At 31.5% G+C, this 13,018-nt stretch overlaps 1 protein-coding gene and 1 non-coding gene across 2 annotated transcripts; one reads left to right on the top strand and one right to left on the bottom strand.

Annotated features, from left to right (window-relative positions):
- The first annotated feature begins 250 nt into the window (after positions 1–250).
- Positions 251–10,757, top strand: LOC132727209 (neuronal acetylcholine receptor subunit alpha-3-like). The gene is made up of 5 exons (XM_060712630.1): positions 251–425; positions 4,423–4,580; positions 7,833–7,955; positions 8,300–8,392; positions 9,964–10,757. The coding sequence occupies exons 1-5, from the start codon at positions 251–253 to the stop codon at positions 10,678–10,680; spliced, it is 1,266 nt and encodes a 421-aa protein (XP_060568613.1). The 3' UTR covers positions 10,681–10,757.
- A 377-nt stretch (positions 10,758–11,134) lies between these two features.
- Positions 11,135–11,209, bottom strand: Trnaa-ugc (transfer RNA alanine (anticodon UGC)). The gene has a single exon. It is a non-coding gene; the product is annotated as a tRNA-Ala (tRNA).
- Between the last annotated feature and the right edge of the window lie 1,809 nt (positions 11,210–13,018).

Raw genomic sequence — 13,018 nt, 5'->3', positions numbered from 1 at the left:
GAAATGGTCTTATAGATAATTCATTTCAATATATTTAATGATATACATGTATGTAATAAATACATTTTCGTTACAGATACCGTTATATCTCAGATTTTACATTTCATTTTGCACATAGCATTTTGAAAAATACTGTTTCATCGAATTTAAGCAGCTCGATCTTAATTTATTTCTCTTGTTAATAATCAATGAAGAATGTAATATTTTATTTGATATTGCAGCATATTTCTACATTTATAGGAACAAAAGAATGGACTTCAAGATATTAGTACTGCTTGTAGCGTCTACCACAAGATGTGTCTGTGTGTTCATATCCAATCCTACCAGCAACGCTACAGAAAGACATCGCCTTTACACAGAACTTTTCGTTAATCAGGGCTACAACTCAAAGATTCCACCATTCCAATATGTATATCGCCCTTTTGGTATGTTTTTTATTATAATTATCATTTTTTATTTATTTTATTTTTCTTTAAAATAATTATGTAGTCTGTATATCCCATTCAAAACTTGAATTGTATGGCAAACCGTGCAGCATAATGCATGTGTACAATGTATTCAAGTATTAGCATATCCAAAGTTAAAAGTGTAAGTTATTATGGAATAGTTTTTTGGTAAAAATTAATACGTATTTCACATTAATTAATACTTATTTAAACAAAATGATATTCACATTCAACAACATGCATTGTACAGTGTTCACACAATTTATCATATAAATTTATCCCTCTAAAGGCCAGATTCTGTAGATAAACAAAGACGCAAAATGGTTTACTAATTTGTCAATTTTAATTTCATTAAAATGTCCTTCTGGTTCCTTTCCAGTTTTAAATTGAACTCAATTAGATAATTTTGGCATATTATACATATAAATATGCTCGCATTGTTATAGCAACAGCTTAAGACCAAAGGCGACGTTTTCATTTACCATCTGCGTGATCGATATTTGGTTGTTTATATTTATCTTTGAAACCCAATGATTTAAGAATCGGTTTTCGATCTTTGTAAATAGAATTGAATTAATTTATGGCGTACAAATGATAAAAACAAATTACTGTTTCTAACAAAGTCATCACCGACATGTGATGTAGAATTATTATACATTTCTTTAATGCATATTGGATTATTTCAGAGCAATTACAATAGTGTGTTTAGAATATATAAAAGTGTTAATTGCATTACTTTGATAATAAACAATCAGTTATTTATAGAAAATATAAACATAAATTCAAACATTATTTGAGGTTGTGCATATATTTCTTATCTAAACTTTGCATAATTATATGATTTCAGGTTACATTTAAAAAAAACAACTGTTTTTTAATGTTTTAATTACACCCGTGATAGAAATAATAAAATGTATTAGAAGTCAATTGGTAAGTGATCATCTGACATAAAAATTCTTAGCATTGGTTTCTGGTGAGCAGGTTTTACCCGTGAAGGTGTGAAAAAGATTCATTTTTATCGCTTTTTAGCCAGAGAATTTAGTTTAAACATATTTAATTATTGTGAAGAAATAAAAATGGAAATACAGTGCTTCCTAGTACTTTTGTAATGGTTGACCTCTCAAGAAACTTCACTCGCGGTCATGTCGACAAAACTTTTCAAAATCTCACAAATACACACCAGACGAACGATATGAACAAAAACTGAAACATGCAATTCGTATCTACATTGAAAAAAAGAAATCAAAATGAATTTTTATATCACGTTTTTATAAACCTTTAAAACACACCATGAAGAGTTCGTAAACGTGTAAATTAAAGTATTATTAAACATGAAAATCTTAACAAAATGAACATTTTAAATATGTATTGTATTTCTAACAATTTTCCCTTATACAGAAGAAACTCAAAACCTAGGCTGCAGGGTACGATGTATGTTCTTGTAAGTATGGTTCAGATGAAATAAAACATCGAAAATAAAGAGTGAACATAATATTTATTTTTTAAACGTTTAGTTAAAATTTTAAGAAATTATCATAACGTTTTTTTAACTAAGGAGAACTTTTAGTGCTTGGTAAGCAGGTGTGCCAGGCTGTAAACTTATCAAGCCAAAGTTGTCATAACAGTGTTCATGGTCTTCAATTTGCTAAGGCCTATATATTATAACTTAACAACATTGAAATCATTTGTTATTAGAATGTTTTCTGGTTTTATGTCCCTATGAATGATAACCGGTACTTCTGCATGCAAGTGAAATCTGCAACATCACTGACATTTGTGATACTAGTTTCATCAATACCGAAGAGGCACTTGTTCAAAGTCATACCATCAACTAATTCTGACAACAAGTCTATGGCAAAGGCCATCAGCAGAACAATATTTAGATGTCGCAGCTGACTATGAACCTGCAGTTCTCTTTCAAATATTGGTTTAGCAATCTTATTGATATTTAAAACTATTACTTTCACTACAACTTTCTGCCAATCCTATTTCCTTCGCACACAGTGCCAAAGCTTCTTTTCCAATTTCCTTTTCCAAATCAGATCACCCAGTTTTACTTTCGGAACTGTATGTGTAAAGCTAAACCTGAGATTTGCAAAGTACCCCCCCCCCCCTGTCTGTGTGGGCGCTAGATCTGTGTGCTGAACTATTAAAATAAAAAAGTAAAGTGTTTTTTTTTTTAATTTATTACGTATTTACGAACAGATATATATTGTAGTGCTATGTTTGATAACTTAAAATGAATTCTAACACGACCCGCATTTTTCCCTATTGAACATATAAGAACAAAAAGTGTAAGTTATTATGGAACAGATGCACAGTTTGACGTTCTATATTTAGACATGTGACGTAATCATTATACACGTGACGTAACCACTAAAAATCCGACGCGCTGAAAATAAATTCGGAAACCAATCAGGCGCAATTTTGCTTAACTATCAAGTACCTCAACATTTATTTGTTAATGTCGTGTTAGAATCGAAATAATATATCCAAATCAGTGATTTTATCGCTTGATAACATCACTGTTTGTCGTTCGGATGCGCATCATTATGTCACTCGGGCTACGCCCTCGTGATATAATTCCTCGCATCCGAACTCCAAACAGTGATGTTATTGAGCGATAAAATCACTGTTTGGGATATATCATTTCTTAATTAAACATTTTTATTTTAAGCTTTTCAGTGGATTACTGATTTTTCTGTGAAAATTATATTTGATTTTTTCACAGTGAAAATTATCAAAATATAATTTCACACTTTTCAATGACGAAACTACTTTTTTAAGATTTTCCCCATGTTGTACCTCAATTTTATTTTTTGTTGACAATTCTGACAATGTCAGGTTGTTTAAAGAAAAGCAAAGCTGAAATTGATAAATAACTTAAATGTCAAAAGTGATAATAAGAAGAAAACTTACTTCTATTCATTCAAATTCCAAACACCAAATTTCGTCTCTAATTTTTTTGTTTCATTTTTACAGTCTGAAAAATACATTCCTTCCACATGCACATCCTTCCATAAGTTTTCTTTCTTTAAAAAAAGGTGTATGACTAACAAATCCAAATGATATCCTCTGAATCAAACACAATTTTCCTCCCGTGAAATGCACAACTTTAAAAAATGGCTGCCGCTTAGATTCAACAAAGCCAGGTCTAATATAAATTCGCAGTAAGTACGGAAATACGGATGGATGGTTGGACTTTTTCTCCTACAAGAATTGTTTGTTTTTATTATTAAAACTAGCTATCATTCATATTTTTTTTAATAAAATGAATAATATCATCGTCATTTAACGTTGATTGTCGAACTTATTTTTCAGCTCAAGACTTCTTGTATTTAATGAGACATTCCGAGTTAATCGGGCTCTCAATGGGGAAAACAGATTTTAATATTGACGTTGATATTATAAAAATTTCGTTTTAACTTGAATTTAAGCATAAAATATTAAGAAAATTTGTTTGTTTGTTGTGTATGATGTTATTGGCTACGCCACTCGTGAGAATACTGTTTATAAAGCCCACTCGATGAAATAGAATTTCATCTTACACACAAACAAACAAATATCCTCTATATATTTGTCTTATAAATAAAATGTCATCAGGCGTAATGAAGATCAACATTAACTTACGTTTTATAAGTTAAATTCATTCATTTTAATAGGATAATTTGGTTAAATAAATTATACAAAACAAGCTTTGTATGAATGCCTCTTAGACGGAGTAAATCGTTACAGATTTACGAAAAAACATGAATTGTCATTAAAAATACTGAAGTAATATATAAATTTCATAGTAACAATGATTTGAACAAAGTAAGTCTACAAAAAGGCGAGAAACACCTCTAAATAATTGCTTATAAAAGATAATGAATCTATCATTTGCCATATATTGGTCAATAATAGGAGGTACGTTTTGATTTTGGGGCATTAGAGTGTAAGGTATTTGTTTCAATAAATCATCTTTTGTATGTTTCAGATGTAAACATCTCTTTCTATCTTGAAACGATTATTGACTTAGATGAGATAACAGAAACATTGAAGACAACATCCTATATGGCCATACAATGGAACGATACACACTTGCAATGGAATGCTTCTGAATACAACAACCTAGAGTTTACATATTGGCCACAGGTAGCATTCCAATCCGGGTAACGTATTGCCTTTCTCTACTTGTGTGGTGTATACGAGTATTGTTCATACATAGATACAACTACACGCATAATAATGTATCCTTTATAGAATTTACTGAACAATATTTTGTATTCACCAACAACAAATTTTCATAGTGCTTTAGATAAAGTATGAATCACAGGGATATGCAGAAGCGATGTGTCTGAGCTTGGCAAATGTTTGTTCTGGAAGGTCTTATTCGAGCCTTGAGAACATAACGAACACACAAGGTACAAGATCAGGGGACAATAAGTAATAAGGGAGCATAACGACCGTTTTTTGCTTATGAAAACATCACACATTTTTTATATAACAATCTGACAAAGACAAAATATATTGCGGTTCTTTACTACTATTTTTATTTAAATCTCCAGTGTTTACAAAATATTTAGTCTAGAATTTTGGAGTGACTTATTTACATTAAGCTATTTCAACTAGAATGGTAGGCTCAGAGTTGTACAGAATATGGCATACACATAACCTGCCTGACACATACGGTCTCAATTAAAAAGACATGGTATTTTACCAGAATTGTTTACAGATTTTTTTTTCACAATGCATAACATTTATTCATTTACATTCAATATATTGAGATATACATTTAAGGAGGAACAAGAGGTTTCTTTTAAGACTCTACAAAGTTTATACAGATAATAATTCAAAAGTATCTTACCAAAGTTGTCAAAATAATAAATGCCAGACCTATTTTTAATGTAACATTAGAAAAAGATTCTAGCCTATTTGAATACTCTTCAAAGTGGAAGTAATGTATTTGGGGTATACTACCTTAAAACATTAGTTTCAATTACGCAGAAAAGAAAAAATATTTGCCCCATAATTGTCAAACTTTAAAACCTTTTTTTTGCACTATATAATAATGCTCTCAAAGAATAGCGGCACAATTTTTGAAAAGTTAACGATTGGAACTGAGCTCTTCAATTTTTAAACATAGAGTTATGCCAAAACAGGACATGAGCAAAGTTCACTTCAATTTCTAGGGAACTGCTTAAGTAACTGTATGAGGCCAGTAAAAACACCATTCCAAAATTTATTTTGCACTGTCTGAAGTTTATTCACCAAAAATTGGTCAGCATATTTACTTATATTTGATCTAAAATGGTTCATCTAAATTACAAAATTAAAGTATTTAGTATTATACATTAAAATTCTTCTTATCCATATCAATTTAAGAGACATTATGAAAGTCTCTCAGTGTATCACTCTGAAACCCCCATTTTCATAACTCTGAATAACAACATTTCTTTTAATTTTATCTGGGCCTGACTTCCATAAGAATTTAAAGAAGGAGTTTTGTATAGTTTCAGTACTAGAATTTAGCTCGGTACTGCAGTACCAGAACAAGACTGTCTTTCTAAATTGCTAATTTGTATCAATAATTTTTACTGAGTTTAAACGTGACGTAACCACTAAAATGTGACGCGCTGACAATAAGTACGGAAGCAAATCATGCAAAATTTAGCTTAATATTAGGTATGGCAGCATTTATTTGTTGATGTTGTGTTAGAATCGAAATAATATATCCAAATCGGTGATTTTATTGCTTGATAAAATCACTGTTTGTCGTTCGGATGCGCATCATTATATTCCGCATCCGAACTCCAAACAGTGAATTTATTGAGCAATAAAATCACAGTTTGGGATATATTATTTCTTAAATAGTCTTGTTACACTGATTAGATTATCAGCAATGTCATTAACATAAATTAGAAATAATAAGGGGCCAAGGACAGAGCCTTGGGGGACCCCAGCAGTGATATATTTACTTTCAGAATAGAAGGAACCAACAAAGACCTTTTGATTTCGATTGCTTAGATAATTTTTAATCCATTCCAGAATCTGGCCATTAATTCCGTATTTTTTTTGTTTTAATTTGAATATAAGTCCTTCGTGCCATACTCTATCGAACGCTCTTGAATATCACAAAAAACATTCATGTTGGGATTTTATTATCAAAAGAATAACCAATTTGATGGTAGATGTCCAGTAATTGATAAACAGTCGAATGCCCTGGCAAAAATCCAGACTGATTTTCGTAAATTAATTTATTTGCGTGTAAATGGTTAAAAATGTGTTTGAACATAACTCTTTCCGAAAAAGACTTCAGATAGTGAACGGTTAAATAGAATACAAAGAGGCTTACAAATAGAGATTTTACATTCTTTTAGCATTAAATGACTTACTTCATCTGGGCTTGATGACTTATTTATTACAAGGGATGATGATATATCAATAATTTCCGTTGTAAAACTTATTTATTTTAGTACCAAAATTTGGAAGACTTGCATTAGCGGCGTCAATTGTTGATATAGAAACAAAATAATCATTCAAACAATTAGCTTTTTCAGTATCGGAAGAATGGATAACATCAATTCCATAAATTTCAATATTAAAGGGGGTATAATTTCACAATTTTTATTTTCTTTCACAAATTCTTTGACTGTTTTCCAATATTAACGGGGGTTGTTTTCACTATTGTCACATAATGAGTATTCTTAGTCATTATAGTATTTTTGTTTTGCGTGTGTTTTGCGGGCTTCATAACCTCTGATCCCCTTTCAAAATTCCATTTTTTTAGTTCCGCCCATTGTTTTCACGTTTAGGGCACACGCTTTATATTACTTGGGGACCATACGCCGCTTTTCATGGAATGGCACGGAAGTGTCACATTGAAGGTTCCATGATAACCGCCGTATGACACATCTGCGGATGTTTCTAAATTCATAATTTTACTACTTCATGTTTAAATGTTGAATTCTGCTTAAGCCGGTGCTAGGGGGCGTGGACGGTAACTTGCACTTTCCAGTACCGTCCATAAACAGGCTCAATCAAACCGAGCCTGCAACATTTTCAATTTTGCGTGTTGGGCTTTCTTTAGGGATTCTGTATTCATCTATTTTAAGATTATTTACTTTATTTCGAAGTTGTTTATATTTAATCCAATCTGTAATTTCTCCTGATTGGACAGCTTTCTTATGTAGACAAAGTCTCAAATTTGCCGTATATCATATATACTTAAAGCTAATTTTAATTTCCCGTAGCTTTCAGCCTTACGGCCTTCCTAAGTGACATATATAATAAATGTGGCTGACGAAGGCCAAAAGCAACGGAGAATTCAAATTAGCCTTTTTAAGTATATACAAATATATATTTATACAGAATAAGTAAATACTATTGAAACAATTTATTTTTCAGAACGATATTTGGAAGCCAGATATAGTTCTAGCCAATTCTGTTAAATCATATGAAAGTCTTGGAGATGAAACTATTCTGGTGGAAAGTTTTGATGACGGTTTGATTGCGTGGTACCCTCATGAGGTATGTACAATTTATCACTCCCAAGAATATTTTTTGTTCAAATCACCAGATACGTATAAACAACTTTGTAAAATATAGTATGTATTAACAAACATTGTACTTAATCATGTATTAATGTGACATGACTCCAAATAAGGTTAAAAAATCAAACTAAAGAAGTCTATGTCTAATGTTTAAGAAATATATAAATACCTATATTATCACAATCCAGAAGAAAACTATGACAGGATGTATTAATTTTTACCACCAAGTTTTGTAAATATACAAACGTAATATATTTATGCATTGTAAGTGCCATCAGCACGTAGAGTAATCAACTGACAACATGTATATCTATATTCCAGGTGTTTGAAACGTCGTGTGACATAGACATGACTTATTACCCATATGATGTACAAACTTGTGAAATACAGTTTATGTCCTGGAGCTATGCTAAAGTAAGCAACTTTTTAATGATGAAACAATCGCTCGCAAATAAACGTTACCTAAAATGACCACATACATCCTTCACTATTTTTATCCCAATATATCTAATAACCGCAAACATTCAGCTGGTGCATAAATAATTTCATCTTCTCGGCATTTTCCGTCAAAAGCTCGAGCCCAATAGTAAGAATACACAGGACGAATACAATATTTCGGTCTAACCTGCGCTAAGAAATTAAACATGTAAAAAATAGTTATTAAATGCTGGCTGTTGATAACTAAATTTATACCAATATATCGTGTAGAGAAAATTTCCCCTGAAATCAAGTATATTGATAGATATACTCGTAAAATTAAACGTCATTGTTTATATGCTCATGATTATGGTGGTACAAACCGAAAGTACATAATGTCTGCCTTTTGACATTAATTCGAATTTGGTTAAAATTGTATATCAGTGGGCATTTTTAAACCACACAGTTTTACCGAAATAAACTTTAATTTCCTTTGGATGACAAATATGTGCAATAATACACTATCAATGATTACACCCTACATTTTTGTTTACATATAACACCACGTGGTATCCTATTAATCCAAAAAAATTTTATAAAATAATAGCCGAAAATTGTTCGTTTTGGATATAAACGCGTTGACTCACAGCAAATTTTATGCTCGACGGGTGCAATGTCCCCGGGGGGGCTTTTGGGAACAAATTTTTTAAAATTTGATGGCTCTCAAGTTTACCTGCATAAAAAATCTTTGTTGTCTTTTTTGTTTTATTTTACCCCCAAACCAGTAAAGGGTCATATTTAAATTTTCCATTTTATTTTCAGTACTTAATTAAAACCCACCTACGAGGGAAAAAGCTAGCTGGATAGATTCCTCCAAAGTCCCTCTCGAGATTTGAGAACATATGTTTTTTTTTCAAACTTTAGATAATAAAACCTTTGAGTATCGGAAGGAACTTTATAGAAAACACAATAAGTACATGTAAATATTTTTACTAATTTCGGATAAAAGAAACATTTTGACAATAAATCAATCAATTCGTTTCATGTTTTTCAATAACGAAATAATGATAAAAATATAAAAGAACAGTGTCATGGTGTTGACATATAAATCATTTTCATTGATCAGTTCTGTTGTGTTTTCAACGACAAGATTTCAAACGCCACATTTTATTTTTAAAAAAATGAATACAAATTAAAACATTATGTCATTATTTACGAAACCATTAAATATTTAACATGAATTCTATCAAAAGCTGTTCAAAATTTGAAGTGATGGATTCTAGTTGTCCACCCCTTTGACATAATATGGTGAGTATCGGATCTGTAATCAAGAACTTGCCGATTTGATAACCTATGTAGAATTTGTGGTCGGTCACGTGCAAAGAAATAAATAATTCCTAGTAGGTTTTCCCAGGAAGGCTGGTAAGGAGGACCGACCGTCGAGATATGTGCAAAATGTGTTAAACTCAGCGTAAAAACAAAATTGAAGCTAATGTGTTGCTCAAATTACCTTGAATAATATATGTACTATACTACTATTGTGATATGGATTTTTTGTTTTATTGCAGATTAAACTGACCGCATACCCAGAGTTAGTACTGGAAAGCGATTACGAACCCAACCCTAAATGGGATATCCTAGAAACAAGTGCATACCATTCAACAAAATTGAACGTGGATGTCCTAATTTATAAATTAAAGTTGAAACGGAAACCCCAGCACGCCCTTTTGACATTATTTCTTCCAGTTCTGTTGGTAAACATGTTAGGACTTTTCGTGTTTGCAATACCAAACGGTGGTAACAGATCAGGGTACGCGGTTACAGTATTCCTGGCTTTCTCCTTCTACTTGACAATTGTAGATTCTGTCATGCCTTCGCATTCCGAGAAGATACCACTGTTTTCGATATATTTGGTTGTTCAAACTGTCCAGTCAACAATCATCACAATTTTATCTGTCCTTTTAACGAAAGCAGAATTAATGGACAAGGACACGGCAGTTCCACGTCTTCTTGTGTTTCTCGTTCAAATTAGCAAAGTATTCTGTAAGAAAAATACCAAATCTAACAAGGTCTATACAGCTGAAAGCATTGAGACAGAAGCAACTTCAACTTCGGATAACAAGACCGATAACAATATGGAAGCCAAAAATGTCACGGAAACAAAACAAATTACTTGGGACATGGTTGTCGACGCCGTTGATAAAATAGCAGCAATATTCTTCACTTTAACTTTTGTTTCTACTTCCGTATGTTTCTTTTCTGCAATCATTCTTTCAAACAAATGACTGCTTCGTTTAATGAAACCTACAAAATGTACATTTCGTACAATGATATAAACATTTGAATATGAAGTAAGTTTTATCTTAAACTAGATTATTCATTGTTCAATCAATCACTTGTTAATCTATATGTTTTAACGAGAGAGAACTAAAAATGGGTTCTTAATAATGAAATGAAATAGGGACAACATCTGATTTTCTATACAAATTGACGAATACATAAAAACATAGTGTGTTTCACCGTTGAAATTTGCGAAATTAGAATGCTTTAATGGGTTTTGATACCACGAGGATAAGCCTTCATGAATACAAGTTTACGTCACCGTTGAACACATACTTTTTTCAATTTTAAGTACTTTTTTTCAATTCCATTATACACGGACATTTGGAATATATATATATTATATATATATATATATATATATATATATATATATAGACAAATCGCACGAAAATCTCACGCCGCAGCCGGGACTCGAAACCACGGGGTCTCTGGATTGCAGGTCCAGTATGCTAACCACTACACCACAGCGGCCGTTGTTTTTTCTTCGTGCTAATTGGCCTTATATATTTAAGTTATTTTTAACTTATTCCCGCCCAAGAATGAATATAATGTTTATATGAAAGAAAGAAAGTCATATAGTCATTCTTGGGCGGGAATGGTCTTATAAAATAATATATGTGTTTGCCATAAGATATTTGTAATAAGGAAATTAATAGTGACTGAGTCAGCCAACTGCGGTAAAAGAAGCTATAAATAGCTCGCCGCTATGGTAATAAAAGTGATGACGTCACAATAAAGTTAAAAATAACTTAAATATATAAGGCCAATTAGCACGAAGAAAAGCAACGGCCGCTGTGGTGTAGTTGTTAGCAAACTGGACCGGCAATCCAGAGACCCGTGTTCGAGTCCCGGCTGCGGCGTGCCGATTTTCGTGCTATTTTTCTATGTATAATTTCCTGCTCATGACTTTCTTATATATATATATATATATATATATTATATAATATATATATATATAATATATATAATATGTCTTTATAAGTGTAAAAATGTTTTCTAGATTAAACACGATAACTTTACTGTTTACACTGTCACTGATAAGACAGGACGAAGGGCTTATTTTCTCTAAAATTATTTTCTGCCACTTATTTTTACAAAAATGGCTGCCATAAAGTTCACAAGTAACGAAAACTTCAACAACCTTAATAATGACGCATAAAAAAACAACATCAAATTGATATTTTTTTCTTTAAACACAATACATGTATATCAATTACTGCTGATTATAAATATCGTTTACAACACATGTATATGTATAATATATGTATAATCACTTTATAAAAGCTAATGTGAACATAGTACAATGTATGATAAAACTTCTTGACAAGGGTGAGTCTGCAATTCTCTTGTAATTTTGTTGTAATTAATGCTTCCGAGGGATCATATCGTTTCAAGATTTTTATACTTCACAACAGCAGGTGTCAAGTGCTGTGTGGCAGCTGTAAAAAGTTGCCCCGTACTTCACTTCAGTGTTGTTATATTTTTCTGGTCCATCGGGATCAGTGATGCTAGCACTATTAAGTATTGAGAATTGCATACCGCTCAAGCCGGTCCTAGGGGGTTGGAGGGATTTTGCACGCATTCATTATCCCTCATGTACAGAGTCAATCAAACCGAGTCTGCAATTCTCTTGTTATTTTGTTGTGATTAATGCTTCCGAGGGAACACTTCGTTTCCAGATTTTTTTACTTTCATTCTTTAGAATTTTCTCATTTTATTATGTTTCATTTAACTTATCTTGGTATTTCAGAAATTTATTGAAATCTATGAATTTTTTGCTGCATTTATTGAATTTAAATAAAAGAATGCACAAACTATGTTTGGAAAGTTGCATCCCCAACTACAGGTCAAGAGACTTTTGTCTTTTCTGCCAGACATTTTTATGACACTATATATTGATATTGTATATACCAGTAAATAGTTTATAGTTTAAAAGTAACATATCTTATCTGTGTGTACTCAAAAATGTTCATTTGTTTTAAAAATATCAAATTGGAGCAAAAAATTTTTTTGTTAAACCAGGGCAATATAAAGTAGACTGAAATTTGATGCATAAATTTGTATAAGTAGTAGCATACATATTTTACCAATTTTACTACAAGAACAAACCATACACATGTCATTTCATGCCGGGCAAAAAATCGGCTGCAGTTTTCAAATGTGATTTATTTCACTCCAAAAAAAATGTCTTTATAAGTGTAAGAATGTTTTCTACATTTTTGTCTTTTCTGTCAGTCATTTTAATGACACTATATATTCATACTGTATATACCTGTAAAT

This window comes from Ruditapes philippinarum, unplaced genomic scaffold, assembly GCF_026571515.1.
Source record: "Ruditapes philippinarum isolate M1 unplaced genomic scaffold, ASM2657151v2 ctg12111_1_1_1_1, whole genome shotgun sequence".
Taxonomy (NCBI): Eukaryota; Metazoa; Mollusca; class Bivalvia; order Venerida; family Veneridae; genus Ruditapes; species Ruditapes philippinarum.
Note: the sequence above shows the minus strand (reverse complement) of the source record. Positions and strands in the feature narration are given on the sequence as shown.